Source organism: Lactuca virosa, chromosome 9, assembly GCF_052849685.1.
Source record: "Lactuca virosa cultivar CGN04683 chromosome 9, Lactuca_virosa_CGN04683_v6, whole genome shotgun sequence".
In the NCBI taxonomy this organism is placed as follows: Eukaryota; Viridiplantae; Streptophyta; class Magnoliopsida; order Asterales; family Asteraceae; genus Lactuca; species Lactuca virosa.
The window spans coordinates 154,916,125-154,933,409 of NC_136434.1; the positions used below are offsets into that span (position 1 = coordinate 154,916,125).

The following is a 17,285-nucleotide window of genomic DNA, read 5'->3' on the forward strand; positions in this document are numbered from 1 at the left end:
TTTGCTTAATTTCCTTTCCCTTTTTGTGTTATGATGTTCTTACGTGGTGTTCCGTGAGTCTCTGAGTCTGGATTTATTTCTCTTACTTCCTATTTGGAAGTTTGACATTTATTGCAATTTCTATCCTCATGTTTCAATTCTGACAATTTACAACCAAACCAGATTTATGCCGGCAATGGATAAATAAATGACTAGGTTCATTGAAAAGCAACATGAAACTTTGAAATCTTACGTAATCAAGAGTAACAAATTATTACTTTTAGCCTTATATTTGTTTCTTTTTTCTTTTCACGTTAAGTTCATATGTATAAAAGGGATCAATGGAAAAGGTAGGGTTGTTTGATAAAACCGAATCATTTTATGTTTAAAGGTTAGTACCTCTTAATAATTAAGAAAAGGTAGGGTTCCTTAACTGTTTAGAGGTTATATCAAACTTTCTAAATACTAACTGTTTTTTTTTACAACAAATCTAATCTACTTCGAAACTACTCCATAATTTACCTATGTCTCAGACGAGACTTGAACCCTCGACCTCAAGGAAGAAGGGCAACACCTGATACCGTTGGGCTAAAAGCCCTTTGGTACTAACCGATTTAGAGATGACCTTTGAATGGTTTCATTTGGATGTTATCAAATAGCCAATGGTGAATCTAGAATTGAAAACCATGTAGTTTTCTAATTAAATGAAGCTGATAAAAATAAAAAAGACAACAATACTTGTGGCAGTTCGGGTCGTATACTTTGAAATATTTAAACAAATATCTGATAGTTATTTTAAAACTCTTCAAATTTTACCCACGGATGTCTTATACCTTGAAATATTAGCACAATTGTATCATTACTAATAATTTCTAAAATAATTTTTTCGATATATGACACTAAATTATCACTAAAAATTTATCGTCAATTCTGTTGTGTATTAGTCTTTATCAACTTCATTGCTGAAAATACACCTTTCACACTAATGTTGCAACAGATAAGATCAATGTACGTTTCAAGATAAGATAAACCTTATGAAATATTATATGTTTCCTTTCTTTGACCATCTTTTTCTAATACTAAGGTGTTGTTTGTTTTGGAAGTGGTTAAATGTCTTTTGTCTTTTTCCAAGTTTGCGGAAGAAGTCGTGCACTTGAGAAACGACAACCCGCCAGAAGGGAAAAGTGCTCAAAAAATACTTTTATAAAAAAAACAAACGAGGCCTAATACTATAAAGTATGTGTTAGGCCCTGTTTGGTAGCATCTTAACGCCTCTTAATAAGAGACATATCTGAATCTTTTTGATTCAGACCGTTTGGTTACTTCTTATATTTGCATCTGAATCTGAAAATATCATCTTATTCGGTCAGACATAAAGGCACATCTGAAAGGAAAAAAAAGAACGTGTTTCCTTTTTGCCCTAACTCTACCCTCGTCTCTCTTCTTTCGCCCATCGAACACCAACCCCCCATCTCTTCTGGCTCTGCATCTTTGAAGTCACAGAGCACCGACGACGCCCTCGCACCGCCAGAGCCGACGTCGCACACCATCCCATTGCTGAAATCAAACCTTAACCAAGCTCTGAATCGAAGCCCCCACTGAGATAAATGGTCTTCATGGTGTGAAATCGAAAATTGTTGTGAGTTTATTGTATCAAATATGAATGCGATTTTCTGAGATGTGAAAACGGAAATCAATTTCAAGTGTAGAAGATGCTCCCTGTTGTCTAAAATATAATCAGAAGAAAACGAAGGGAAAGGGGGTCTCCGGTCTTTTGCCGGCCGCGAAGGGCAAACGAAGGCAGACGAAAAAGAAGTCTTTGATTGGGCAAGGTAAGTAGCGACTAGCTTCATTTTTTTTGTTTGTTTTGACAGAAATCAAAGGAGGGCATGGAATGTTTGGTTTTGATGTGTTCATCGTGAACAGGTGGAGAAGAGGGGTCTGCGAATAGGGGGTGTTTGGGTTGTGGTCTTCGATGGAAGGAGAGGTGTTTGTGGGTTTTTTGACGACTGTCAAAGGAGAAGGAAGAGGCTGGTACGGTGGTCATGGGCTGTTCCAACAGCCTCTAGCTGTGAAAGAAGAAGAACAAATGAATGAGTTCCAATGGCTGATTTTTGCTGTTTATGACTTTATGTGCTGATTTTTGATGTTATGTGCTGATTTTTTATTTATGTTTAATTTGGATTCTATAGGGTTTATATATATATATATATATATATATATATATATATATATATATATATATATATATATATATATTCTTCAAGAGGTTCATTCATTTATTTTATAAATAAAAACATTGAATTCAACAAAAAAATAATATATAAGGTAAAATTGTCATTTTTATCATTCAGATCTGTAATTCAGAGGATCCAACCAAATAGCTTTTAAAAATTCAGATCTTAAGTATTCAAGACCCTCTTAGAAATTTAGACCTCTTAATTTTTCAGATCTTAAGAATTCAGATTTTGCCAAACAGCCCCTTAATCTATAAAATTAAAAATCTAGGACCCACCTTTCTATATCTTTCCAAACAGTCCCAATACTAAAGTCATTTTATCATTACGCTTCAAATACAAGTTTAATAGTAGTATTTGTCAATTTTAACATTTAAGAGTATTAATCAATATTAATGTGAGAGGGCTTAACCGATTAAACTCCTTCAGTCCAAAAGAAACATCCTCTTAGTCTTACCATTCATTCACATGGAACCAAAATGCATAGTAGTGTGATGTTCCTTCAATTGGCTGATGTACAGGGACTGCTTGTGATTAAAGTAAACTGGCAGGGACCAAATATCAATAACTAGAAAAAGCCATTTCCTTCTTAGGCTGACTGCCGTTGTAAAAGGTGGGACCTCAAGAAAAAGCGCGCGAATTCATTTATCAAATAGAGCCCACGCGCGCGTTCCACTCCATCTCCTATAGTCCTATCCAATCGCCACCGTCCACCACCGGATACTGTCAAATTACGACTTCCGAAGCAATCGCCACCACTGACCTCTCCACAACGCCTATATATATTCGCCGTCGCTTTGTTTAAATATATTCACTGTAGCTAAGGTTTTTCAGCATATTCAGCGTATTTTTTTATAATGCCTTCTTTTGTTAGCAGAATTTAATAAAATATTTTCATAATCATGCAATCTTTTGATAATTTATTGCTCCTTTAAGAATTATATCGTCATTTGGTTAATGCTTATATATCTATTCACATTTGACAATCATAAAATATTTTAGGAAAATTACAATTGAAGCAAGAAATATTGAAAGTTCGGTAAGTTAGATTTAAAAAAAAATTGTTTAATAAAAGTTTTGAAAGTTTATTCTTTTTGTTTTCTCATGCAAAACAGTAGATTACCTAAACAAAAAAATTATATAAATTGGCTACTTTTATATACAATCAACCCAAAAAAAGTAATCAAAAAACATATCGTCAAAATCCAAGGTTAATTTTATTTTTTTTAAACTTAGATGATTTTTATTTTCTAGTTTCTACTGCCACAAAATGTCAAAATCCCAAAAAAAAAAAAAAAAAACCTACAAATTTTGTATGACTCATAAAAATAATCACGTTTTAAGATTGGTTGATATAAGTAACCACATTTTATTTAGTGTTATAAATATGTGTCAATCTTTTAAATACCTTAAATACATAAATTTTTTTTTTGAACGGCGGAAATATATCGAAAAGAAAACCAGTGATACGCTAACAAAAATTACAATTACATATCAACACGGAAAGTAAACTAGGACTACCAATCAAACCAACTTAACAAGTGAAACTTAGATTTATGAATAAAATCTGCCACCTTCATGGGATTGCATCTAAAATTCCGACTGAACCACAGAAAAGGGCACTCCTAAACTTGACCTCAATTTTGTTCAACCCAAAAGCACCAATCTGGGACACAAGGCTCGATTAAAAAAAAAAAAAAAAAAACAGACCAATTTTTAAACCAGACCCAAATCTCATAAGCGAAACGACATCCAAAGAACAGGTGGTTCACCCCCTCCTCAGCGACCCCACAGAAGTAACAAAGAGATGATCTAATCACCACCCCTCTAGCAACGAGATTAATAGCCACCAACCATAATCCTATTCTTCAGCAATCTCCAAATAAAAAAGTTGACTTTTGGAGTTGCCTTTCTAAATCCAAGTGTCATGTGCATTACTAGTCAGCATTACCCAAATCGACAGCCCTTGTTTTACCACACAACTCAAGCAACGAATTCTCTTTTACCCTCGTTTCAGTTGTCTTTCCCAACACCAATGAAATCTGCCAGACCTAGAATTAAAAATTATGTCACTAACCAAGTAATTCTTGTCAGCCTCAAAAGTCAAAAACGATAAAGCTCCAGAAACACCTCTTTGAAAACTACACCATCACATCATTTATCTTTCCAGAAATAGGTGTATCTACCATCTCCCAAACGTATTTCCATCGATTCATCAATTAAAATACCCCAAACTCCCAACTCTAGCTAAATCAAGCTTTGAAATGGTAAGCCAAATGCCTGCTAGCTAGAGAGAAGCTTTAGCCACCGGTTTCCATCAATACAAGAGATATTATAAAGGGTTGGCAAATCCTGGATGATCCGTTGTTGATAAATGAAGTTGTGTCCTGGTGTAAAAGAAAAAAAGAAAAAGGCTATGATTCTCAAAGTCCATTTTGAAAAAGCTTATGATGGAGTTTTTTGCTAAAATTGTTGGAGTTCATGGGTTTGGGACATAAATGGATAAGTTGGATCAATGCTTGTTTAATTTCTTTCGGATCCTCAATATTAATTAATGAGAATCCTACGGAAGAATTTAGATTGGAACAAAGGCTTAGATAAGGAGATTCGTTGTATCCTTTTCTGTTCCATTTCAATGTGGCTATGTTTGATGATATGGATGTAGGTCTTTTTTATCCTATTAAAGTCGGAGATGATGATGATGGTATAAGGATTTCACATCTTCTATATGCAGATGATGCTCTGTTTATTGGTAAATGGTATCGGCTTAACGTCAAGAATTTAATTGTCATCTTGAATAGTTTTCATGCAGTGTCAGGTTTGCATATTCATCTTCATAAATCGATAAAAATAAATTGAGATGGATTATTCAGTGGTGCAAAACATAGCTAATTTTGCGGGTTGTGAAGCTGATCAGCTCCTTTTTTTGTACTTAGGGGTTCCGATTGGAGTTAGTATGGCTCGTATTGCTAGCTCGAATCCGATTTTGTCAAAGTTTAAGGAGAAATTGAATGGATGGCAAGTAAAAATGATGTCTATAGGTGGAAGATTTTCTTTGATCAATGTTTGGAGCTTTGGGAATATATTATCTTTCTTTGTTCAAAATGCCTTATAAGGTTGGTAAAATATTGGAGGCAGCTAGGGTAAATTTCTTTTGGGGAGGTGAACTAGATGAGAAAAAAATTGCTTTGGTTAAATGGTCATATGTTCTCGCTTCTAAAGAAAGGTGAGTACTTGGTATTCGAGAAGTTGACTTCTCAAATGGCGTTGGCGGTTTCAAACATCTCCTTTGGCGCTTTAGGTTCAAGTGATTCAATCCATACATGTAGGCCTGACAATCGTGTCGTGTTCGGGTTGGCGTGTCGCTGGGTTGGCGGGTCAAAATCTGTGCAATCAATAGCGGTGGGATATCGGTGGGATAGCGGTTATCGGTAGCTAGCAAAATAGCGGTACTAAATAGCGGTCAAAATAGCGGTACCACAAATAGCGGCGATATTGACCGCTATTTGACTGATATTTGGCAAATATCGGTGGGATAGCAGTCAAATAGCGTTTATAGCTAAAGTTTTAATTAAATCACTTCATTTATTGTTAAAATATAGATATATGGTGGGGTATTTTATGGGATTGACAAACATTTGCTTCTAACATTTTCTAATTTATTATATGTTTTACTTAATGACCTTGTATCCATCCAATACAACACAAGGTTACAAAGGCGCTACGTAATATAAAAATACCGATATCCCACCGCGATAACCTATATATCAAATATCGGCCCTTGACCGATATTTGATTTTGGACCGCTATAACTGCATAGGTCAAAATATGTCAACCCAAACACGAATCATTTAAATATACAGGTCACGGGTTGGCGGGTTTGGAACATAAACCCATATATGACCCACCAACCCATTTATTTATATGGGTTCACAAGTTGGCGGGTTCGTGGGTCAGATTTGGGTTTGTGGGTCTGAATTTTAGATATTTAAGTCTTAAACATCCAAATGAAAATTAAAAACATTCATAGAAACATGTTACAGACTTAGCCTTATAGGTTACGACTTATGACCTTAGACCATCCACCACGAGTCATAATGTCAAAACAGTCAAATGGTCTATGAATAAATGGTATATATTATATAACACTTATTAAATATTAATACTTGATACATAAATACATTTAAAAATAAAATAATTTTTTTATTAAGAATATAAACGGGTTGGCGGGTCAACCCGTTTATTTTTTAAGAAACCCATATCTGACCCATTTAATAAATGGGTTGGCGGGTTGGCGAGTTGAAAAACTCAACCCAAACCCATTTATTTCGTGTCGTGTCGCGGGTCGTGTCCCGTGTCGTGTCGAGAATTGTCAGCCCTACATACATGATAGAATTGGTGGTTTTGTGGATGATGGTCATAAATTCAAAAATAAAGGTGTTATGGTCTTCTATTGTTGATTCAGTGTTAAAACTCCATAAAAATCAAGTTGTTTCTTTGAATTTGATGCGAAAGATGATTGGAGACGGGAGAGACACTAAGTTCTGGAAGGATATTTGGGTGGGAAACAGTACGTTGGAGCTTATTTTTTTTTTCCTATAATTGCTCTCTTGGACACAAATATTAAGGTCTCGTTTGTTTTTCTACAAAAGTACTTTTTGAGCACTTTTTCCTTCTGGCGGGTAGACGTTTCTCAAGTGCACGTCTTCTCCACAAACATGGAAAAAGACAAAAGACATTTAACCACTTCCAAAACAAACAACACCTAATTGTTTTGTTGCAAAGAGGTCAGAAAATGCTTGGAAGTGGGATTGGTGTATCGAACCTCGAAGTGGTGCTCAAGATTTGCAATTTCAAAACTTAAAAACTCTTTTGTTGCAGGTTAATTTCTCTGATAGATCGGACAATTGGAGTTGGGATCTTAATAATGGGATGGAGTTTGTTGTTAAGGATATATGTGTATTGATGATATCGGTTTATTTCAGTTAGCCCTAAAACGGAATGGAATAAAATTCTTCTTATTAAGGTGAACATTTTTCGATGGAGAGCTGCTTTGGATCGTTTACCCACAAAAGATAATTTGCTGAAATGTGGCATTGACATTCCTTGTGCTTTATGTCGAATTTGCAACAATGTTTCTGAAGATACTTGTCATGTTCTTCTCAAATCTTTTAGAAAGTTGGTAGATGGTGCGTAGTTGATTTGACGAATATCTTATTTGTGCGTGACTTAGCTACATTTTTGGAGTCATTGCATTTATCTTCAGGCCGTAAATTGGTTTTGGAGGCTATCTTAGTCGCAACTTGGTGGTCCTCATAGAAATTCACGAATAGGAGCGTTTATGACCACAAAAGGATAGTCTTTTTGATGATATTGTATCTTTTGCTTTCATTTGGGTAGCTCATAGGAAGCAAAAATTCCAGATTAAATGGAATGAGTAGCTTCGGAATCCTTTTTTAAACTTTTGATGTTTTTGTTTGATTTTTGTGCTCTAGCTTTTTGTTAGAGCTTGTTTGATGCAATTCAACCGTTTAAAAGAAAATCAAGTGATATTATGCCACGATTTTATACAATTCGACCATAGGATATTATATTTCATTTTAAGTTTCCATCTCCATTTCACCAAAAGAGCCATATTTAGGGAACAAAGGCAACCAATACACATACCACCCAACTTTTTAGACTTCACCAAGGTATCCAAGCAACCCAATTTATTTTTTTGTTATCATCTGCCCCTTGCTAGCCCCTCCCCATAGGAACTTTCTTCTTGAACCTTCCAGTATACTAACAACCTTCTTGATAACTTTGAAAAGTGAGAAATAATAAAAAGGCAAGCTACCAAGAACAGATCACATAATTACTTGGTCTATGACTACCAATGGTACCCAAAAAAAAAAAAAAGATATTTTACATAATATTAACCCACACAATATTTTACAATAGACGAGAGTACTATATCACAGTTTGAGTAATGTTACAGTTACACCCCCTAAAAAGGAAAAGTTTTATAACTTCCCAAAACTGTACACTTTCCACGTGTCAAGTCCTTCAATCTTTTTCTTTACCCTTTTTATAGTGAAGCAGAAGTAGAATCTCCATTAGCCACCTTAGACTCAAGCAAAGGTGTCACATCTGGCTGCTCAACACGTGTCCCCAAATGCTCACTATCTTCTTCATATCTATCCACACTAGGAAGAAAGATACCTAAGAAAAACAAACCACATCACAAAAAATATGATCTTCATCTCATTTGTGGAAAAAGACTTATATGCCCTTACCTATAAACCATATTCCAGCTGCCAAAAAGAATACTGAAGTTAAGATCAAAGCAGATGTCCTCCAGTTATTAAGTTTGTCCTGTGAGTGTCACAGATAAAAAACTATTAAGAATCATTGATAAATTCAAAATGAAGAATATTAAATAAATAAAAATAAATAGGTAATTTTCAAACCTGTAGGATTCCGACAAGTGGCGAGGAGGGCACGTCACCAAAGATGTGAATTGACACAGTAGAAATTGCCATTGACAATGGTCGTAAACTTGGTTTAACACTATGGAGACATACAAAATTCACTGGACCCTGTTTTTATTTATTTATTTATCAGCATCTAAATGATAAATAAATAAACCTAATTCAAATTCGTAACAAGTTAATTACAATTTACCTGAGTGGCAAAAACAAGAATCTCCCCAATTAAAAAGAGAACCAAGAAAACGTATAGGCTGCTGAAACAAAAGGCACTAAAGCAAAACACTGCTCCAAAAAATGTTGCTATGGAAAGTATCTGCAAAAGGTAAAAATATATATATATATATATATATATATATATATATATATATATATATATATTCAAAATGTAAAAATAATTATTAATTAATAAATTATAGATATAAATATGTACCTTAAAAGCATTGGGGATTGTGGAATTCATACGATCCAAAAGAACACTTCCTCCTATTGTCCCCACAATTCCACCAACAACTGTGACTCCTCCAAATAATAAATCAGCATTCTCCTATAAAAATATTAAAATATGAAAAATCCAAAATGAACACTTTGGAAGCTTAAAGAACATTTTTTTTTATTTCATAACAATTTCGGTTTCTAGATAAAATGTTGTTACCATTTGATATATGCTATAACCAGCTTTTGGGCCCCAGTATGAATATGCACCAATGACAGAATTATACGCTATGTAACCTAAAAAGCCATTAAAAAGTAGAAAATCAGCAAATAATAAATTGAGTGAGAACAATAATTGAGATTTGAGAATATTAATTAATTACCTAGAACATTTACAACATATACTTTCTCACTCAAAAGAGCCTTTATATCTTGCCCTAATCTTGATAACTGATTTGACGTATATGAAACATAGCTGAAAAAAGAAAAAAAAAAACGCTAGTGTAAATAAATAATATAAAACAGGTTTTATAGATGTAAATTTTATAAGGGAAAACCTGGAATCTTTCTTTGAGAACTCTTCATTTAAAGACCCTGGGATGATTTTAGCATTCGACATGCCTACATAAACATGGAACTTGTTAACTATGGCGACAAAAAAAATGTTAATTTAATAGTAATTTAATAGAAATTGTTAAATGTATACCTTTCATTTGCAAAGGTTTCATTACAAAACCCAAAATAGCAAATGGAAGCATTAAAATTGCTTCACCAAAAAATGCATATCGCCAACCTAAACCATCTCCAACCTGTAAATCAGAGAATAGAACAGAACAGGTTATATCTCTTGTCTGTACAAAAGACAAAAATACCCTCATCATAAAAAAGGTCCCTAGAAAGCTTGTTTTGTCCTATCTTATCATGTCATGTGATATGAAATATAGTGGCATACCAATCCACCATAGACATAGCCAACAGCAACTCCAGTAGGTATGCACATATAGAATATTCCCAGCCATGCGGTTCTCTATAAAACAAAATGGATATAAAGTTTAGCTATTGAAATTATAAATTTATAAAAATAAAAAAACTTAGAAACAAAAAATATATAAATGTGGAGGATAATATTAGCAAGTAAGAAAGAGAACCTGAGCTACTGGAGCATTGTCATCAATGAATGGAGCTGCAAGACTTATAAAAGAAGCTTCACCAACACCAACTAACCTAAAAACAACAATATTTCAGTTACACCAAAAAAAAAAAGACATAAAATTTATGAAGGTTGATGGTGTTTGAAAGGGTAAAATGGTCAACATACATTCGACAGATAGTGATTGACCAAAAATCAACCGAAAGCCCACAACCAACTACAGCAAGTGTCCACACTGACAATCCAACTCCAATAAGTCTAAAAGGATTAATGCTGTGCTCATATACACAAAAATATAAAAAAATAAAAAGATATCAGTGATTTTTGTCAATCGAGTGATGTTTTAGATTTAGAAAGAGACAAATTACCAACTTACCTCTTGGCTAAGGATGCAAATATTGGAGATGCAATAAGAAGTCCAACCATGAAAGCAGAAGATAGAATACCATCTTTAAAATTGCTTAGGTCAAATTCACCCCTGTAGTAAAGAAGGTATAAAGAACATCTGAGAAATGATGTTATAAAGTTAATGATATTAATTAACTCACAATATCAGATGCTTGGAAGTAAGACTTACTGAATTCCACTACCATCTGAACACACATTATTCTCTGTACAAATTCTAGGGCTCCCATTTACACCATTAGTGGCAATTGCTCCTCGATCTATATAATTTACCATGTTGATCACACAGAATACCACAAGCAACCTGTTCATTATGAGAATTTCCAGATTAATTTAGATGGATTTCTTCTCAATTGATCAAGAAGTGAAAAGAGGAAAAGAGAAGAAACATGAAGAATGTACGTGTACCTTTTGGGAGTGAACCAAGAAGGAGCAGGATCAGATACTGAAGTTGGATCTATAGCCATTTTTTCCTTCGTCTCTGTCTCAGTGTGACACTAGGGCTTGAAATTTATTGATCTTCAAGTCCTGTGTTTAACCTTCCTATTCCTGAATATTCATGTACGATTACTTTTTATCTGTACATAGATACAGTATATCAGTTAACTTATTAGTTGCTTCACATAATTGTAGTAGAAGATAAGTTAAGACCCACCAAACCCCCTTTTCCTGATTATTGTTAGTTGTATTCTGATTTCAGAGTTTATATTGATGCTGGTGTTGATATATGATGGAAAATGGAAATATTTTGTCCAGTTGAGACAGATTTTCCAGATTCTATGCATGATTCCTTCTCAACACCACATATAACCAAAATCTAACGATAACTTGTGCGAAATCCTTTTTACCATCATAGAAACCCAAATTTTCGGTGGTTATGATGGACAATCGAACCGAGAATCATCGATCGAGTTTGAGAAAACACAAATTGATGAATTTAATACAAAAAAAAACTGCTAACTTGGCGACTGCTAAAGCACAAATTGAACTTACAGGAAGATGGACAATCGAACTGATAATCATTGATCGAGTTTGAGAAAACACAAATTGATGAAATTAATAGGAAAAAAAAACGGTTTAACTTGACAGCTGCTAAAGCAAGTCATTGGATTTGACTAAAGAAAAAAGCTTGACCGAACTTACAGGAAGGTGGTGACGGCCGACAGAGACGGTGATCAACGGCGGAAGATTTCGAATCTGATCAATACAATTTGAATATGCTGTGTGTGTATGTGTGTGAGAGAGAAGACGAGAGGTTTTCGTGGGTACACAGCCAATAGCGAGCGAGAGAGGGATCGATTGGAAGACCGGGCAACCCCAAAACCATGTTTCTTTAACCAGACATGTGGATTGATGAGGATGGGGGGTTTTCAATTTTTGTTGAAAAGTTACATAGTTAAATGAAAAGAAAAAAAAAAAAAATAGGGCTCACTTTTAGAGTAAATTACACGAATAGTCCCTATCGTTTGAGGTAATTTGCACTTTTGGTCCATAATTTATTTTTTTAACTCGGAAGATCCCTACAGTTTATTTTTGTAACACGCTTGGTCCCTGTCTTACCTAAAAAGACTATTTTGCCCTTGATTTTTTAATTTATGTAAATAATGTGGGGTAGGTAAGGTAAAGTAAGGTAAGGTGAGATGAAAATGGAGTTGGTGTTGTATTTATTTGAATAAATTAAAAAATCAATGGCAAAATAACATTTTTAGGTAAGACAGGGACCGAACGCGCAACAAAAACAAACAGTAGGGACCTTCCGAGTTAAAAAAAATAAGTTAGGGACCAAACGCGCAAATTACGCCAAACCATAGGGACCATTCGTGTAATTTACTCTCACTTTTATTTATTTTTTATAAGATTTAATAATTTAATAAAAAATTAATAATTTGATCAAAATAATTATGATTACATGCATGCGAAAAGAGCATTCAAATAAAAAAATCGAAAATCTTTTAATATATATAGAGAATATGTTTTTTAGGCTATGAAGAATGGGCACGACAACATCGCGGTAATTGATGAGGTGTGTAGGATACCCGTTTTTAGAACCAAAATCGCTTTGGAACCGTCTTAAGCAGTTCCGGTTTTGGGTTCCTAAAGTTTTGGAACCGCCTTATGCGGTTCCGGTTTTTATTTTTTCGGAATCGCTACCCATCGGGTACCCATCGAAACCAGTGTGTGTGTGCGTGTATATATATATATATATATATATATATATATATATATATATATATATGTGATTAGAAAATAGAAGATAAACATATGGCAAAGGAATAAGTAAACATGAACCACAATTATACTGATTTACATACATGATTGTCATACTTTATAAATACAAACAAATAAATAACAAATATAATTTTTGTATATTGTGCAAATAAAAAAGCATGAACCATAAATACATAAAATCAACGTCCATTCTAGTGTAGTGGCATAAAGTATGATAGTGGATAAAAAAGTTAACCCAAAAAAACAATGACTGACATAGAAAAACAGTTAAGTAAATCAATAAAGTTTATCACCATTATTAATATGAACATGGATTTGGGAATGTAATCAATAAAGTGCGGATCAACTTGGAGTTTTGTATTTAAGGACAAGAGGATAACTGGTTTCTTCTGGTTGTGGTATGAGTCGAGGCTCACACAAGAAAGTGTTTATTGGTCTATTGTAATCAGGGAATCAAACGTTAAGGATTCAGGTTAGCTCATTTGTGGACGCGAGGCAGAGGTAGGGGCGTATTTTGGATTTGTGGCTAGGTTTAGGTTGAGGGTTGTGTTAGGACCTCTATGCATGTTCTTGCATGTTCTTGTCGGACGAACGCTCTGGGATTCGAAGCACAACCCGAATGTCAGGGTCCAAGAGACTGAGGTTCGGCTCATATTGATCTTTGGTTAGGTATTCTTGTGGGATGATAGGCTGTTGTGGAGGTGATGTAAGACTGTGGGGGCAACCACAACATTCACTAGGTTGGTAGGTGGTTGTGAAAGTGTGGTAAGTCTACGATTTGGCTCGTAACATTTTATAGGATGAGTTAGGCCGTTACAGGATTGGTTGTAAGACTGTGGAAGGGTTGCACTTTATAGTATGGTATGACTCCTGTGGTTTTGGTAAGCGTTAAGTTGAATGTTGACTGGGTTCCTACAGGATGGTCGGATGATGGCCGTTAGGCCTGTCAAAACATGCCACGACACGACACGATAAGAATATACGACACAAAACGAAATTGTGACGAAATCGAAATTCAAATTCGTGTTAGTAAAAAAAACACGACGTCGTATCGTGTCGTGTTCGGGTTAAAAAATTGGCACGAAATTGACACGAAAGTAACAAGAATTAAACACGATTAAAAGCCCACATATAACACGACAATAAAATGAGTTTGACACGATATACATCTGACTTACTCTTTTATTAAATAATAATTTTGAAAATATATTTATAATTATTTTAATGTATATATATATATATATATATATATATATATATATATATATATATATATATATATATATATATATATATATATATATATATTCGTTTAAATGTTTAGAAGTGAAGCGTCTCTTTGTTTTAATAACTTTATAAAATTCCAAGAAAGTTCCCTCAGGCACTGGCAAAAATCAATTAAACGATTCACGATTTCACGTACGCCTCTTCAGTCTTCACTCTTCTGGTTCATATTCCATCGGCTCTCCAATCTCCAATTCTCCATCCACGATTATATATTTGAGTAATTGCAGTGCAGATTATGGTTGCTCTGATGCTCTCTACTCTCTAGTATCGTCTCTACCATCTCTTCAATCCGCTACATTATCAATTAAAACCGATTTCGAGCAACCAAGAACAGTAGAACACATCGACTTGGCTCTTCAGAACATAGCGAGTTGCTGATTTCTTCATCACAACTATCTTGGTGATTTCTTCTGTTTTTCATCGATCATCACGGTAATGTTCTTCATCAATCGAAATTCATTACTTTGTGTTCTTTTTTAGTTTAGCTAATCGATCATATAGCTATATTTTTTGATTTGCCGCTTAACTTTGACCGCCATCACACAAGTATCAAACCCTAGTTCACCTCCTCTTATTATCTTTTCTCATTAGTACAAGACATCAACGATGATTCCTTCTGTTTTCTCGATATTAGTCCAACAATGTTTCGAAATTGCTTATGTTTTCTCCATTTATGATTTTCGAAATTCCTTGCTATGTGTTTCTTTTTTTGCCTAATATGCTCTGATTTATTGGTACAAGGCGTCAACGGTGATTCCTTCTTTATGTTTGTTTCTGATTGCAGAATATATGATTTTCAAAATTCTTTGATGTGTGTTCCTTTTTCTGACTGCATAATGTATGGTGTATCGGTGTATGTATCATGTATGATTTTTGATTCTTGTTTTTATAACATGCTCTAATTATTTCACCATACTTTTTTTTGTTTACAAACAAGTATATGTGCAAGACCATGTAGCCTTTAGCATTGAAAACCACACCATTATTGTTTACAAAGCAACCAAATACTCACACAATCAATCAACCTTACTGACTTAATTCAAACAACACCGTGGTTTATTAGCTTCACGACTTTTTCAGACATCATCTTAAGCTCATTTGTAGTAGCATAGGCTAATTCATTGGCGTATGAGCTCTCTTCTCTCAGCCTTTTGTTTTCACTTTCTAGTTGCTCTTTTGACTCTGTAATCTTGGCTACTTTCTGCCTATGCTTTAAATGTGGTATTTTGTGATTGTTCTTAATTTTGACTATGTGTTCAGATTTTTTTCTTATTTTTGACTTTATGGTAATATATTCGTTTCTTTCTTACTTCACTGCAAAGTTTTTCGAAATTTACTGCTATGTGTTTGAATTTTTTTTTCTTATTTCTGACTTTATAGTAATACATTTGTTTATTTCTGATTTTCTTTCTGATTCTTTTTTGAATCTTTTGGCATCCTAGTTATGAAGAAGGCAAAGCTTGATTCAACAACAGAACCTGCTGTAGTTGTGGCTCCCCAGGTATTTTTACTATCATCTCAATTTATTGCATTTCAGGAAGTTTACTACTCTTTCAATTCATTGCATACCGAAATCTTATATTTGTTTTTTGAAGGATGTTGACCTCGAAGAAGATGACATTAGTGTGGTTGATGTATATGTTAAAATAGAAGGTGAATAAGTTCATGTCAAATCAGAAAGAGAACGATGGTCGAAGGTATGGAGGTTTTTTGAAAGACTTCCAATTGGTAACAATGGGAGGGAAAGGGCAAAATGTAAGAGATGCTCAAAAAGATATATCTGTGAAACAAAAAATGGAACAGGAAGCTTGCGAAGTCACATAAAAAAGTGGCCTAGGAGAGATACAAGTGACATAGCACAACTACTTATTTCAAAATCTGGTGGTTCATTGTCTATGAATTCCACAATTTTTAAACCCGAAAGATTTCGTGAACTTGTGAGTGAAGCTATTGTCAAGCATGATTTACCTTTTAATTTTGTGGAGTATGAGGGGATTAGAGAAGTATTTCGGTACTTAAATGAAAAAGTTACCACTTATACTAGAAACACAGCTAAATTAGATGTTGTGAGCCTGTTTAAGAGGGAAAAAATCATACTTACGAAATTACTAGTGTTAAACCAGGGTAGAATTTCTTTAACTTCTGATTTGTGGTCTTCAATTAACACGGATGGTTTTTTGTGTGTGACTTGTCACTTCATTGATGAGGAGTGGAAATTGCAAAAGAGAATTTTAAGCTTTCAATATATGCCACCCCCACATAGTGGCGTATGCTTAACAGAAACAATTTCCAATTTATTGACCGATTGGGGGATTGATTAAAAGTTGTTTACTATCACATTAGACAATGCATCAAGTAATGATACTTTTGTCAATCTACTAAAAGGTCAATTGTGCAATGAAGGTGCTCTTCGTAGTAATGGAGATTATTTTCATATTCGTTGTTGTGCTCATGTGCTAAATTTGGTTGTGCAAGATGGTTTGAAAGCTATTGATGAAGGGATCGTTAAAGTACGAGAGTCTATCAAGTATGTGAAGGGTTCTCAAGCAAGGAGAAAGAAATTTATTGATTGTGTGAAATATGTCAATTTGAATCCAAAAACAGGTTTGCGTCAAGATGTTCCTACCCGATGGAATGCCACTTATCTTATGATTAAAAGTGCTTTATTTTATCGACATGCTTTCTTTCATTTAGCACTTAGTGACTCTAATTATTTGGATTGCCCAAGTCATGATGAATGGGGTAAATTAGAAAAGATTTTTAGATTCTTGGAGGTTTTTTATGAAGTTACGTGCATCTTTTCTGGAAACAAATACTCCACATCAAACTTGTATTTTCCTTTTGTTTCTATGGTTGAAAAAATTTTAAAAGAAGAAATGGTAAGCTCAGATAAGTTTATGAAGGAAATGGCTTCCAAAATGTATGAGAAGTTTTCAAAGTATTGGTCCGAGTACAGTGTGATTTTGGCGATGGCTGCAGTTTTGGATCCGTGTTATAAAATACAGTACATTGAGTTCATTTATAAAAAAAACTATACGGAAGCAAATATTGTGATCACATTGATCGTGTAAGGGAGAGATTATTTGATCTCTT

The 17,285-nt window shown here is 34.1% G+C and overlaps 2 protein-coding genes and 1 long non-coding RNA gene across 4 annotated transcripts; 2 read left to right on the forward strand and 1 right to left on the reverse strand.

Annotated features, from left to right (window-relative positions):
- Positions 1 to 4,859: 4,859 nt before the first annotated feature.
- LOC145139929 (uncharacterized) lies at positions 4,860 to 7,413 on the forward strand. The gene is made up of 5 exons (XM_079073585.1): positions 4,860 to 5,034; positions 5,090 to 5,238; positions 5,333 to 5,442; positions 7,098 to 7,153; positions 7,202 to 7,413. Exons 1-5 carry the CDS (start codon positions 4,860 to 4,862, stop codon positions 7,411 to 7,413), a joined length of 702 nt encoding a protein of 233 aa, XP_078929711.1.
- Positions 7,414 to 8,108: 695 nt separating this feature from the next.
- LOC145137960 (putative sphingolipid transporter spinster homolog 2) lies at positions 8,109 to 12,050 on the reverse strand. 2 transcript variants are annotated; one of them, XM_079072102.1, is made up of 16 exons: positions 11,820 to 12,050; positions 11,085 to 11,225; positions 10,849 to 10,980; positions 10,648 to 10,749; positions 10,440 to 10,544; positions 10,270 to 10,345; positions 10,074 to 10,148; positions 9,828 to 9,930; positions 9,679 to 9,742; positions 9,505 to 9,596; positions 9,342 to 9,418; positions 9,120 to 9,233; positions 8,883 to 9,002; positions 8,669 to 8,797; positions 8,495 to 8,573; positions 8,109 to 8,420 (listed from the first exon to the last, which is right to left on the reverse strand). In XM_079072102.1, the coding sequence occupies exons 2-16, from the start codon at positions 11,141 to 11,143 to the stop codon at positions 8,287 to 8,289; spliced, it is 1,461 nt and encodes a 486-aa protein (XP_078928228.1). In that variant the 5' UTR covers positions 11,144 to 11,225; positions 11,820 to 12,050; the 3' UTR covers positions 8,109 to 8,286. The 2 variants fall into 2 exon arrangements, with proteins under 2 accessions (XP_078928228.1, XP_078928227.1); XM_079072101.1 differs by having other exon boundaries at positions 11,085 to 11,254.
- A 2,239-nt stretch (positions 12,051 to 14,289) lies between these two features.
- On the forward strand, positions 14,290 to 16,281 carry LOC145135864 (uncharacterized). The gene is made up of 3 exons (XR_013720091.1): positions 14,290 to 14,624; positions 15,635 to 15,693; positions 15,788 to 16,281. It is a non-coding gene; the product is annotated as an uncharacterized LOC145135864 (long non-coding RNA).
- Positions 16,282 to 17,285: the final 1,004 nt, after the last annotated feature.